This window comes from Syngnathoides biaculeatus, chromosome 16, assembly GCF_019802595.1.
Source record: "Syngnathoides biaculeatus isolate LvHL_M chromosome 16, ASM1980259v1, whole genome shotgun sequence".
NCBI classification, from domain to species: domain Eukaryota; kingdom Metazoa; phylum Chordata; class Actinopteri; order Syngnathiformes; family Syngnathidae; genus Syngnathoides; species Syngnathoides biaculeatus.
In genome coordinates, this window is record NC_084655.1 from 24155326 (window position 1) to 24168129 (window position 12804).

At 48.9% G+C, this 12804-nt stretch overlaps 1 protein-coding gene across 1 annotated transcript in view; it reads right to left on the reverse strand.

Annotated features, from left to right (window-relative positions):
* Nucleotides 1-9126: 9126 nt before the first annotated feature.
* The window catches only part of gcgra (glucagon receptor a), a 36144-nt gene continuing 32466 nt past the window's right edge, over nt 9127-12804 (reverse strand). Inside the window, exons 10-14 of the mRNA XM_061845745.1 lie at nt 12666-12735; nt 11184-11272; nt 10973-11117; nt 9894-9935; nt 9127-9825 (exon numbers count right to left, since the gene is read on the reverse strand). Of these exons, the coding sequence (XP_061701729.1) occupies nt 9505-9825; nt 9894-9935; nt 10973-11117; nt 11184-11272; nt 12666-12735 (667 nt within the window). The 3' untranslated portion in view covers nt 9127-9504. The remainder of the gene's footprint in view (nt 9826-9893; nt 9936-10972; nt 11118-11183; nt 11273-12665; nt 12736-12804) is intronic.

Genomic DNA, 12804 nt, shown 5'->3' on the forward strand with positions numbered 1-12804 from the left:
ACGGTGAGTTGAGTCTTGTCTATACGCCTTGGGGAGATAATTATGTTCTTCAGCGATAAAGCTGAAATGAGGAGAATTTTCAATGATACTCCCCCCCCCCGCCCCCAATTGTGAATTTTCTGCACACTGCACCACCGGTTTTTTTTTACCGCTAGAGGGCAGCAGAACTCCGTAATCTCAAGAGTGACTGCGTTCGTATGACGTCACTTTATTAGCAATGTTGTCTCGGGTGTGATCGTTTTATCAATTCAGGAGTCCCTGGAAACTCTTTTTAACACTTGAGAAGCTGCTTTAATATCACATTTCATATTCCGTACATTCAAGCTCTAACCTGGCCAAACATCAATCCATTCCACACAGTTTTGAGGTTCCGGGTTCGATCCCACACCCACCCGCCTGCGTGGCTTTTCTCCGGGTGGCCACTCCGGTTTCCTCCCACATCCCAAAAACGTGCTTGCATTCATTAGAACCTCGAAATGGCCCCCGGGTTACTATGTGCCTTGCGATTGGCCGGCGCGGCGACCAGTTCAGGGTGTGTACCCCTCCTGCTGCCCAATGACGGCTGGGATAGTCTCAAGCACTCCCGCGACCCTTGTGAGGATAAGCTGCTCAGGAAATGGATGCAAGGGGGGATAAAAAGGTAGAAATATAAGGGCTAAAAGAGCAAAAAAAAAAAAAAAAAATACCAGTGCTCAAGTAGAGTGCAGATCCCTGAAAAATCCGCTTAAGTACAATAAGGTAGTACTCGTACTTGGATACTTCACAGTACTGAGTACATGCCTGACTTCAAAGGGTTTGTCCGCCATGTTGACCTGAGGCGAAAATTGGATCAAGATGCCCAAGTGAGATAATTGTCGGAAACTGCTGATGCTGCAATTTCCATTAACCGGAAATCAATTGTGCTTTTTCCCAGCAACTCCCCCCCCCCCCCCCCCCGGCGCCCACCCCACACGTGGTGTACGTGTACAAATGGAAGACAAGATAAAGTCCAACCTTGATTCCGCCCAACAGACACAACCCCACACATGACATCCAGTGCGCGAGCAGTTGAGCAGAAAGAGCACTTTCCAAGATTTCAGACTATTTATTTGATTTATGTATTTACAAACACAAACGCTCAAGAAACTACGTGAGGCGCGTCTGCGCCAGGTCGCGCGCAGGCCGAACGTGACGGCTCGCGGATGCGCATCTGCCAAGAGCGTCCAAATTGCCCGGTCGCTCGCCGGTTGTGGTCCCGGAAAGAGTTTTTGCGGATCGCCGAGTGGAAGTGGTACCGGGTGCGGGCGGTCTCTATTCTGCCTGCGGGCCTCGGCCTCGGCCCTTGGCGAACCTCTCGCGACCAACGTCTGACAAACAAATACTCTACACGCATTTCTGCCCTTGTGCACGCCGAAAACACTTAAAACGATGAGAAAACCGTTTTTGAAGCGTTCGTTGACTCTCTGGCTTGTCCAGTTCTCCAAATAAGAGCCCAAGTGTGCTCGCTTCAAGCTGTTTGTCTCTCCCAGTTGAAGGTTACTGTCAAACTGACACATAAAATCAGAGAAAATTAAACCTTGTGAATTAAAAATGTTCGGAAAATGTTCCGCCCGACCAGATCTTTTCATCGAACAAGGCTGCTAATTTAATGCAAACACATCTTTCATGCAATCTCGTGGACTGCATTCCTGTGTCTGCTTTGTGCAATTTCTCCCCTGTTCCTGCTGCCCTGTTTGCCGATCGTTTATTAAAGAAATATCGCAGGTCGCGTGGGTCACGAAATGTTCCCGGCGTGACGGCACCGGTGACCCGAGCCCAAAGCGCGTCCAGCTAACCGCCGTCTTCCGCTCCGTAATTGGCCGAGCATTCACGGGCGGCCGGGTCGCGGGGGTCGAGTCGCCGTGGCCGACTTGACGCCGCCGTCCGACCGCGGCTAATTTGGCGTTCGTGCACGCCCCCCCCCACCCGGACCCCCCGGCCCCCCCGCTCTTGGAATCAACTCAATTTGCCCACCGGACGCAAGAACAGTCACAGACAGGAAATGACAGCAATTGTTTCTTAATGTTAAGAAGAAAACAACAATATATTTATACGAGCGCGTTCGCGCGTGTCCTCGGGGCGCAGAACAATAATTTTGTTTGATTTGAAAGACTTCATTTTAAAGCCATTTTCAACGTTTGGACGACTTCGCGCGGTTTTCGTTGGAAATGCTCGTAAACGACCGAGCCCATCTGCCACTTTTGGACTGCAAATGTTGGCATCGCCGCAATAAACAAAACAAAACCATTGCTAATAATCACGATCGTAATAACGACGCCACCGTCGTCATAAAACCTTCATTGAGTGCCGACTCAATATTTGTATGTTATTCAGTGAAACACGAGTATTGGGACATTTCAATAAAATCATTTTTTTTTTTTTAATTCTTGAGTGAAGCGAATGTTCCAGTTTTGGGAAAACGTGAGGTCGCCAAAGTAGCTGGAGAAAATCCTCACAAGCGCTCGGCCGAGAAAGCCGAGATTCGGACCCAGAACCTCTGAACTGCCAGGCGGGCAGTTCATTCCCTCCACGTCCGCAGGAGCTTTAACGACTCGCGGCCAAAGACCACCACCACCACGTCGGACGGAAGAGGCGCCGCTTAAACGCCCGACGCTCACGCTTGACCTTCTCGGTCCGCCCGGAGGACTCGCACGCTAGGCTAAGCGCGTTAGCGTCACGGACGTTCTTCAATGGCCGCTTTTGTTGACGTTTCACCACGCAGGAAGTCATGAATAAGTATAATGCGGTCTGCTTGTTTTTTTTTTTTTTTTTTTTTTTTTGCCTCGGCGGACATTCGCGTTCTACGTGATGTAAATTTGAATTTGAGTGCGCAGCGGTGACCTCGCCTTTTGTTCCCCTGTTACAGACAACAAGTCGGGGTAGGCAGCACGTCGGAAACTTGGCAAGATCTCAGCGCGACGTTATTTAAAGCACATCCGTCATGTATTCTTTTTTTGTGTCACGGTGGGCTCACAGTTCTGAGGACCCGGGTTGGATCTTCCATCCTTGCCTGTGTGGAGTTTGCATGTTCTCCATGTGCCTGCGTGGCTTTTCTCCGGGTGTGCGCTGCCGTTTCCTCCCACGTCTCAAAAACACGCAACATTCATTGGCCACTCTAAATTGTCCCTAGGTGTGATTGTGAGTGCGGCTGTTTGTCTCTATGTGCCCTGCGATTCAGGGTGGACCCCGCCTCCTGGCTTGTGAGGATAAGCGGATAAGCCGTCCTTGTACAACACTTCCCGAGTTTGTGCTACATCACACATATTTTAAGTATTCAATACTTTATGTGCCACTTGTTTCTGTACAGCCCGCAACACTCTGCCATACCAAGATAAATTATCCCCCCCCCCACCGCCCCCAACGGCCACGTTCAGCCAAACAATTGAATATGCGCCACTTTTCAGAAGCTAGCAATGATAACGATGTTAGCTCATGCTAGCCTGTGCTAATGTGCTGTCTTTTTCCAGTCCTCATTATACTTTTATTAATGTTCTTCCTGTACAATCGATGAACGAACGAGCTCAGCTAGTGAAGAAATCGGCAAAGACACGTGACCACACTTTTCGTTTCGTTCAAGTACATTTGGAGCCTTCTTTAATTAATAATTTATCAGCTAGATTATACGATTGTGTTTTGTACTCCCGTAATTTCCGGCCTACAAGCTGTGACTTTTTTCACGCTTTCAACCCTGCGCTAGGGTTAGCACGGCACTAGCGTTAGCGTTAGCGCCGCGCTAACGCTAGCCCCGCACTCGCCTTGAACTCTTTTTGCGTACCGAGGCTTGTAACCAGGTGCGCTCTGTGGGCCCAGAATTAGGGTAATTGTTTGATTTCTTTCTTGGAACGGTCATTTCTGATCCATCCTGACGACATTCATCAGGATCAGTTGCGAGGAAACCCGGAAGGATCGACTGTGGCGAGTTCGGAGACGTTTTTGTGCTTTATGCTTGAGCCTCTTTTCAGAGACGCGTTTAAATTTGTTCTTCTGCCTGAAGAATGACGTCGTTGTGATCAGTCCGACTCGGACGACAGCCTCTTTCTTTTTTTTTTTTGTGTGTGTGTGGGGGGGGGGGGGGGCATTTTTCTTGTTCTAAAGAATCGTACTTTTTGGGGGAGGTGGGGGTGCAATTTTTCTCAGGGGGCCGCGACTGAGTGACTTTCGAATGGCTGGTGTTGGCGACTCCAGAACACGCACGCTCGAGTTTTTGGCCGTGTTGAGCCCCCCCCTCCGCAAAGGGCCCTCGGTCCACTACCCGAAAAAGCTCGAACGGGACCGTTTCTTCTGCTCCATCGCCAAGCAGTTGTTCCTTTGTAATTTTTCTTTTTTAAATAAAAAGCATAACGTACTTCCAAGTTGAGCTGTAATGACTCACGTAAATGGAATATTTTAAGATTATGAATCGAGTTTTACAGCTCGACGCCCGCAAGCTGCTCATCGAGGACCGGCGGCGGCACTTAACTGCCAGACGCTAATGTCGCCGCTAAGAGCTGCACTTTCCACTTCTCTCACTTGTACGCCTCTGACGCACTTTATTAAAAAAAACTGAAAAAGAAAATCCACGTGTCACCCACCCGTGTTTTAGTCCACGTGTCCGCTAACTTGGAGCAAATCGGAATTCAAGTTTGTACTTTCGGAAAAGTGCAAAAAAAAAATGAGCAACGTGAGCACATCGTGCCGCGCGGCGAATCTCGTCGCCGACTTAAATTCGACCGAAAATCACAAAAAGCGCATTTGAGCTGTTTTTGTTTTTTTTTTCCGTTATCTTTATTCCCACATGAGAACAACAACAACAACAAAAAAGACACGTTCCGTGTTATTCTCCTGCCGCCGTTTCTGACACGATACGAACACGATCCACTGTTGACACCTGAGCAATCACCCCCACAATAGACAAATAGTACACTTCAAAGAGAAACATTGGACAGAATACATTCAAATACTGCAGAACCACAACAACAACAACAACATTCAGGTCACAGCTTGTTTGTCATCTGCAATAAAAGGAGACATTGACCCTACTGACAGTGTATAGATGGATCTCTCTCTCTCTCTCTCTCTCTCTCTCTCTCTCTCTCTCTCTCTCACAAGGTCAAAAACGTATGGCAGGGCCTCCGTGCAGCAGCTCCTTTGTGTGAAAATGTTCGATACCCTGCACGCTACTGTATTTTCCACTTCTGACTTGCTAAGTTGTAATACCGAATTTGTCCACAAGAGCACACGGCAGCAAGCCACTTGAAAAAATTGCCTGTAGAAATACGTGCACGCGTATACGCGTCCCGCACATTTGATTTGGTCCACCCGCACCGTCTTAACGCAAATTCTCTTGCACGTCCGACCTCTTCGTTTTGTACCAAAACATCACAACGTCCATTTTTTTTTTTTTTTTTTAAACCAAAACACATTTACATCATCGCATCTCAACAGAATAGTTTCACTTGTTTAGGTCTAAAGATAACGACTTTCGACAGACTTCAATCTTGAGGCGACGGAAAGCGACGCGGCTCCCGCAGAGTTTTACGGCACTTTTTACCGCCGCTCGACTTGTTCCCACGAAGCCAATTTCAACACTTTATATTGGTTCATAAGGCGTTAAAATAACAGAGGACTGACATGCGGCCATACTGATGGGATCCGTGAGTGGAAAAAATATGAAATTGAGCATATTTGATTGTACGAGGTTTCTGCCCGATTGCGACGATATCGCAATTGTCCACCACAACGAGTCCTGGATGTTACACGCACACTTGATGAAAATAATAATGTATGCATGGATAAACGAGGCAGCGGTAAAGTGTTGGCCTCACAGTTCGGAGGTCTCGGGTTCGATCCCAGCCCCGCCTGTGCAGAGTTTGCATGTTCACCCCGCGGTTGCGTGGGTTTCCTCCGGGTGGGCACACCCCACATCCCAAAAACATGCACCATTAATTGGACACTCTCAAATTGCCCGTAGGTGTGATTGTGAGTGCGGCTGTTTGTGTCCGTGTGCGCTGCGATTGGCCGGGATACGCCCTGGCCCTCCCCCGCGACCCTCGTGAGGATAAGCGGCTACGCAAATGGATGCATGGATGAACAAAGTGAAAATCATATTCGTGAATGTGATTTTGCCTTTTTGGGGGGTGCGCAAAAGGATAAAAAAATGAAGCAAGCAATTGATGTGTTTAAGTATCGGATTTTGAACAGCTGAATGGAAACAAACCATCATCTCATTAGATGGTGCGGCCGGACCAAATGAGGTGAGCGGCCAATTCGCCGCACGATAAATTAATACGCAACACTGTGCCACAGTCACACCCGTTTACTTACGCACGCACGCACGCACGCACAAAAACTAAACGTACCAAAAAGTGTTTTTTTTTTTTTTGGGGGGGGGGGGTTTTCTGCTTCTCCGGCTTTGTTCTAATGTGTTTGCGGCGCCCCCTGAGGAGAAAGCGAGGCCTCGCGCGTTGTGTTTTAGTAACCTTTTGGTGGCGGTCTCGCGAAGTCCGCCTGCCGACGGCGACGACGTCGACGCGATCCGTGCGACAGCCTGAATTTGAGCCAAAACACCTTTTAGCGCTTTGACTTGATTCGAACGCGATCGCGAAATAACGTGACGAGGACAAAAGTATTGGAACATCAATAAATGATCAATCAATCAGCCAAGAGTTGGTGGGCTGCACGCCGTCTCTCTCTTAACTGTGGCATTTTTTTTTTTTTTTTGTCTTTGAACGGACGACGAATCAAATGACTCAGCTGACGATTTGTCGATTCAAAGGAGCCGTTCATTGGTCTGAATTGGGGCGAGGTGTCGACTCGAGGGAGGCCTTTTTCTGCCTTAAGCAGATGGAACGCCGGCCAAATAATTGGCGTTAGAGTTAGAACCATTTATTCAAGTGAGGCCTTCATTTGTCACATGTGGATGAAACGCCCGGTGACAAATTTGGACACGGTGCTTATTTTTTTGCCTTGAGCGAATAACGCAGCAGGCAACTAATTGAGGCCTTTTGTTGGTCTGAAATGGACGACTTCACTAACTGGAGCGAGTTGTTTATTATCCAAAACCCGCCGATTCACGGAGGCTTGGCTTCTTTTTGAGGGAGGCGTTCATTTGCCTCAAGTGGATGAAGAATTCATCGCGGAACGTCGTCAATTTCGGGGCCGGCGGGAGGTTTGCGGCCCTCGCGGAGTAGTTTTTGGGAAGGCCCTTTATTGGTACAGCGCAAAGTTTGAGCGGCGATACGTGCAAAGTTGACATTTTTGACCTCTTTGGCGCAGGAGTGCTGCTGTTTTAGTCTGCGCGCATCCGATTTAGCAGCCTTTGAAGGCTGCAGAAGCAATTCCGCGTTATTTATAGTTCATCCCATAGCCTCCCTTGACCTCTTTCGGTTCCAGATGTAAACCAGGACTGACCTGGCCGGAGCAGCTGCCGCTTTCCCATGAAGTCAGCACAGCACAGCAAATCTTGAAAGCTGGTCAGATTTTTTTTCTTTCTAAACCTGCACCAACGTTTGCAGGATTGCGCACGCAAAACTGGTGTCGATTCACTTCTAGACCAGGGCTCAGCAACCTTTTTGAGGCCGAGGGCTACTTTGTGAGCGTCGATCGTATGAAGGGCTACGTGACCCGTTTGCGGCAAATTTCAGACTCAGTTCATTCCACGTACATAAAATATTTTGTAGTAAACGTACAGGGACATTGAAAAAAACAAACAAAAAAAACCCCAACTGGTTTCTCATTGTGATGAGAAACTTTCTCATTGCAATGTATAAGTTTCTCATTGTAATGAGTAACAAGTCCATTGCATGTGTGTATGTATAAAAGACCCTCGTTCCTTATTCAGGAAGCTACCGCTAGCAGGTAAATAAGCTACGATTACCTGAACGCAGGAAGCTACCGCTAGCAGCTAAGTAAGCTGACCCATCGGTAGCCATTTTTCGACTCTCATCGTAACGAATAACTTACTCATGAGTTACAATGAGTAACTTACTCATGAGTAACTTACTCATTACTCAATGTAATGAGTAACTTACTCAGTAGAATGAGAAACTAGTTAGTTTTTGCTTTTTTTCTCAATGTCCCTTGAGGGGCACCGTCTAAATGACATCACAGCTATGTTCAAATTTGAATTCACGTAAGCAAGTCAGATTCAGAATTTAAAGCACAAATAATAGTCACAATTTGTGGCCTACGGTATTTTTAGAACGTACCTCGCAGGCGCCTTATATGGTCCTCGCGGGCGAATGGTCGCGTTGGTGACCCCTGGTCTAGACTCAGTCCTTCCCCGATTGGGCATCGGTTGCGGTTGTACAGGCAAACAATTTGGGGAAAAGTGCGTCAATCCAGATTCAAAGAGACTCTTTTGAAGCGTTCTGAGGCGAGCACGAAACGTCGCATCCATTTTCTGATTTTGATTTTACATTTTGGGGAGGCATCAAGACAGGCTATGGTCGGATCCTTAAATCCGATTTTCCTCATTTAACCCCCGCGTGAATTTCAGTGGGTCTTCCCCCTTCCGACGGTCCTCCAAAAAGTTGCATCCAGGCAAATTCCGTCACATATCTGACATATTTGGCTACTTGTTAGCATGTTTTTTTTTGTCGCCTGAGGAGATCTTACGCATCTTTATGCACAAAATCACGCCTCCGAGTATGCACAAGTGTATACCGAGCGAGATTTCACTGCGTTTGGGTTTAGAGCAATCTTATCTAGCTGCTGCTCGAGCAAGACGGCCTATCCGTGGACCCTTAAAAAAAAATTTTTAATCATCCCTTCCTCCAGAAAATGTCTCGGTTGCCCCTCAAATTTGATGTCGCTACGCTCGGTGGCTGCATGTTAGCATTTGTGATTTTAACATTTTTATTGGGGCTATTTGATGCTTGCAGGCAGTGGATCACGAAATTTGATTCATACTAATTTATAAGACTTACTTTAAAAAGAGGAAGTCAGCCAACATTTTAGAAATTTGGGAGGATTTTTACCTTTGTGTGTTTGTGGATCCTTAAACTATTTTCCTTAATGATCTTTAAAATTCAGTTGAAATGAAAAAAAAAATCTAGCCTCATTGTTGTGCTACTGCATTGGACCGTTGAGTTGATAATTTTTTTTTTTTTTAAGTAGATTTATGTAGCATATCAAAACTATCAACGCAAAGACAAAATGTGAAGTTGGCATTGCCACACTTTGTGCTCACATGAACTGAGGCAGAGGTCTTCTTAAACGTTTCTCGGCTCATATTCTGTCCATTTCCAGGATGTCCAAAAAGTTGCATTGGAAGGAAACTTCCGACGGGGCCGCGCTCGACTTTAGCTTGCGTCCCGGTTTGCTTTGCGCGCGGGCCCGCCACCGCAACACGCACGCAAACCGAAGCTCGCATGAAGTCGTTTTCCGATCGAGTCGCCGTCTGAGGTTCTTTTGTCGTTGTCGGATTATTTGACACGGGCTGGTCTGCCTCCCGATGCGGCGACACGGGCCGGCGGGCGACGGACACCCCTCCGTAAGAGCTTCTAGTCAGTGGCGGCTCTCGGCGTGCCCGTCCTCGGCCTCGTCCGGGAGCGCCGCGTCGTCCGGCGGGGGGCGGTCAGCGAGCGCGCCTTCTCGTTGGCCCGCCGCCTCGCCGTTGCCCACCAGGGCGTGCCACTCCTCGGGGCCGCAGAGGGGCGCGGACGTTTCGGCGGGAGCGCCGGCGGGCCGCGGCGTCCGCTGGGAGACGTGGTTGAGCAGGCTGGCCGTCTTGGTGTTGGGCGTGTTGCTGTACGTGTGGCGGTACTCCTCCTCGATGTTTCGGCCCAGCTTCCAGCGCTTCCACTTTTTCAGGACCTCCGACTGGACCTGCGAACACGCCCGTTACTGAGTCTGCGAAAAGAGGACGAGTCGGGGACGGGACGGAGGCGACTCACTTCTTTGTTGACAAAGCAGTACAAGATGGCCACCAGGAGACCCTGAGGGGAGACGCCAAGGACACTTCAATTTATTCGTCAGTTCTCCCACCTTTGGTTAAAGCGCACTTAGAACGCGCGTCGTTTCTCGACCGTCCTCACACCCTGGCGACGTTTGACTCCCGCTTCAGTCGCCAAAGGCGAAGAGGCAGCACAACCGATGCGGATTACTCATTGGGGGCTTCATGGCTGCGTCATTTTTAGCATTTGAGATCACACGGCTTGAAAAGGCAAAAACGCTAACGTCAGCGTAGGCCGGGGTTGTGGCTTATTTCCAGATGCGACGCTACTGCGCTCCGCCCACAGTTTTCCCTCGGCTCAAATATGTCTCGTCGCTTCGGCAGCGCCTTGATCCCCCCGCCCCGTTCTTGTTGTTTGTCTACGTCCCGCCCGGCGTTCAACGTGCCATGTTTACGAGCTTTTCCCTGCGGCACTGGCGCCTCATTAACAAGCGCGTTCCTCGCGTAGTATCGGTTGAAGTCTTCTGGCTGAGCTCCGTCCGCTTTGACCTTGCCGTCCGAAGACCGAGAAGCCCGCGAGTTCGACATCTGTGCCTTACTGGCCAAGCGGTCAACGGTAATGCGACAACGTGGCGCATTACGTTCACATAATCCCCCGCGACAGGCTGAGTCATCACCCAAAACGACGCTCGTCTCATCAGACGACTTCCCACCGTCGCCGGTTGAACCCGAGCCAGAACTGCAAGAGCTTCTCTGGTTCCATTTCGGTGCTTCGGTCACCTTAAACTGTCTTGTAGATGCCAGAAATCAGATCATATCAATGAATGTTTTATGGTTTTGCCATTGAAATCAGGGCCTACGGGGCCACCGCTTTTTTTTTCTGTTGTTGCTATTTCCATCTCGCCACGGGGGACCGTCTCTGGAGAAATGGACAACTTTTGTCGTTGATGGAAAAATGCTGAATGTAATTGTCGATATGGGAGATGTCCATGTTGCACGGTGGAGCATGGTAGGGCGGTATATAGTTATAGATTAGTTATAAACGTGCGAAGCTACGGAACGCGCTCACCGCGAACGTACCTGGAAGGACGAGAAGAAAAGGTCAATGACCAGCTTGGTGAGTCGCAGGCCGATGGTGGTTTCGGTGGCCTCGTCCGTCACGTAAATGAAGACCACCTGATGGATGCCCAGCAGAGGGATGAGCGTCAGGGTGGACTTGGCCAACCTGCGACGGGGTCGGGACACGGTCAGAGGCCGAGTTTGCCAAGCGCGCCCCCCGACGTGCGCTCACCTGAATTTGTAGTCCGTGTATCGCATTTGATGCGCTCTCAGTTTGGACACCAGAATTTTGATGATGTGGATGAAGATCAGGAAGTTGATCTGCGGGACACAAGGACAGTACGCTGGAGGATTTGGCTGGAAAAAAACTCAACAAGCATCGGACAGCGCCAGATCCAACGGGGAGCGTGAGAATTTCCGGCCTCAGAGAATTTTGGTCATTTTTCTTCTCTTTACTGTACGATCTTATCATCTCATTGATCGTTTTCCTCGTTGAGCACGGGAGAATTTCTGGTCGGATCGGGTTTACTTTCCTCCTATGCATGAGAGAAGTTCATGGAGGAGGTGGGAAGATTTTCTCATTAATCTGGAAGAAAATAAATCCTTGTGGCCATTCAAAATTTCCCGACGGTCCAGAGACAAACGACGGCACATCACGATGCACAAAACTCGACGAAATTCCGACCACGTAAGAGGCCCAACCGGAGATGAAAAAGTGGCACAGCGTGTGTCCTCTCACGGGAATCGCTTGTGACGTGACCTTTTCGCCGCGTTCACTAACTCGTTACCTACGCAAATCGTTAGCGTTAACACAAAGCCGCGACTGGCGTTCGGAATGCGGGACTGACGGTCATCAGCGTCGTTCATTATGACGCAATACCGGGCCGCATCCCGTGTGTGGAGAAATCCGACCGACCGTTCGGGCAGGGATGAAAATGAAGCGTCGGCAACGTCGTCCGAACATAAGGTCTTCAATTCCAGGTCCTCGGAACGATTGGCACATCGCTGAATCCGAGATCAGTTGCGCCACCGAATCGCAGTTCCGTCCCAGCGGGACGGCGACCGGGAGCGAAAGGGCAAAACGGGAACCGGGCCCGCGGCTTCCCGCGACAATTTCAAACACAGGAATTCCTGCGAGGTGCGGCCCACTAGCGTGGAAAACGGCGACACGTGTGTGCGTGTGTGAGACGGGCCTGACACAGATCACGGAAAATTGGACTCATATAAACGCTCGCCCAAGACCTTCGAGGAGCGACTCCAAGCTAAGGTGTACTCAGACTTTGAAACTTTTTAGAAAGATATCAATGTACAAAAAAGTGACAACATTTGGACGTACTCAGCACATAAAGCACAGTGCAATTCCCTAACGGGAATATTTCAGGTAAAAAGGAATCCTATTGTCAACTTTTTGGTTGATTGGACAAACGCATTTCCTCACTGATTTTGGAACATCAAGAGCGATGAATTTCCTCGCCGCCACGACACAATTTACATGTCCGGGTAGAAGTTCTTCACCATTATTGGCGCTTTTCCCTTCTGCTGTCTTAGAATTTCCTGGTCACTCCAAGTGAATTTACTGGCTGACATCAGACTAAAAAGACCTTTTCGGTTGAGCTTTCAACGTCGGAACTTGCACTGTGTTTTCTTTTAATAGTGCGTTGAGTGAAAGAGAAGAAAAAACAACGTCGTGAACGGCCAAGCGAGACGACATTACCACAACTGCCACGAGTATTGGCGAACGTATGATCCACCAGTAGTTCATGTTTATATTCTGGCCCCAGCACCTGTACAAAAAAAAAAAAAAAAAAAACCCAAAACATTAGCAACACTTTGCGATGTTTACCTCAAATATT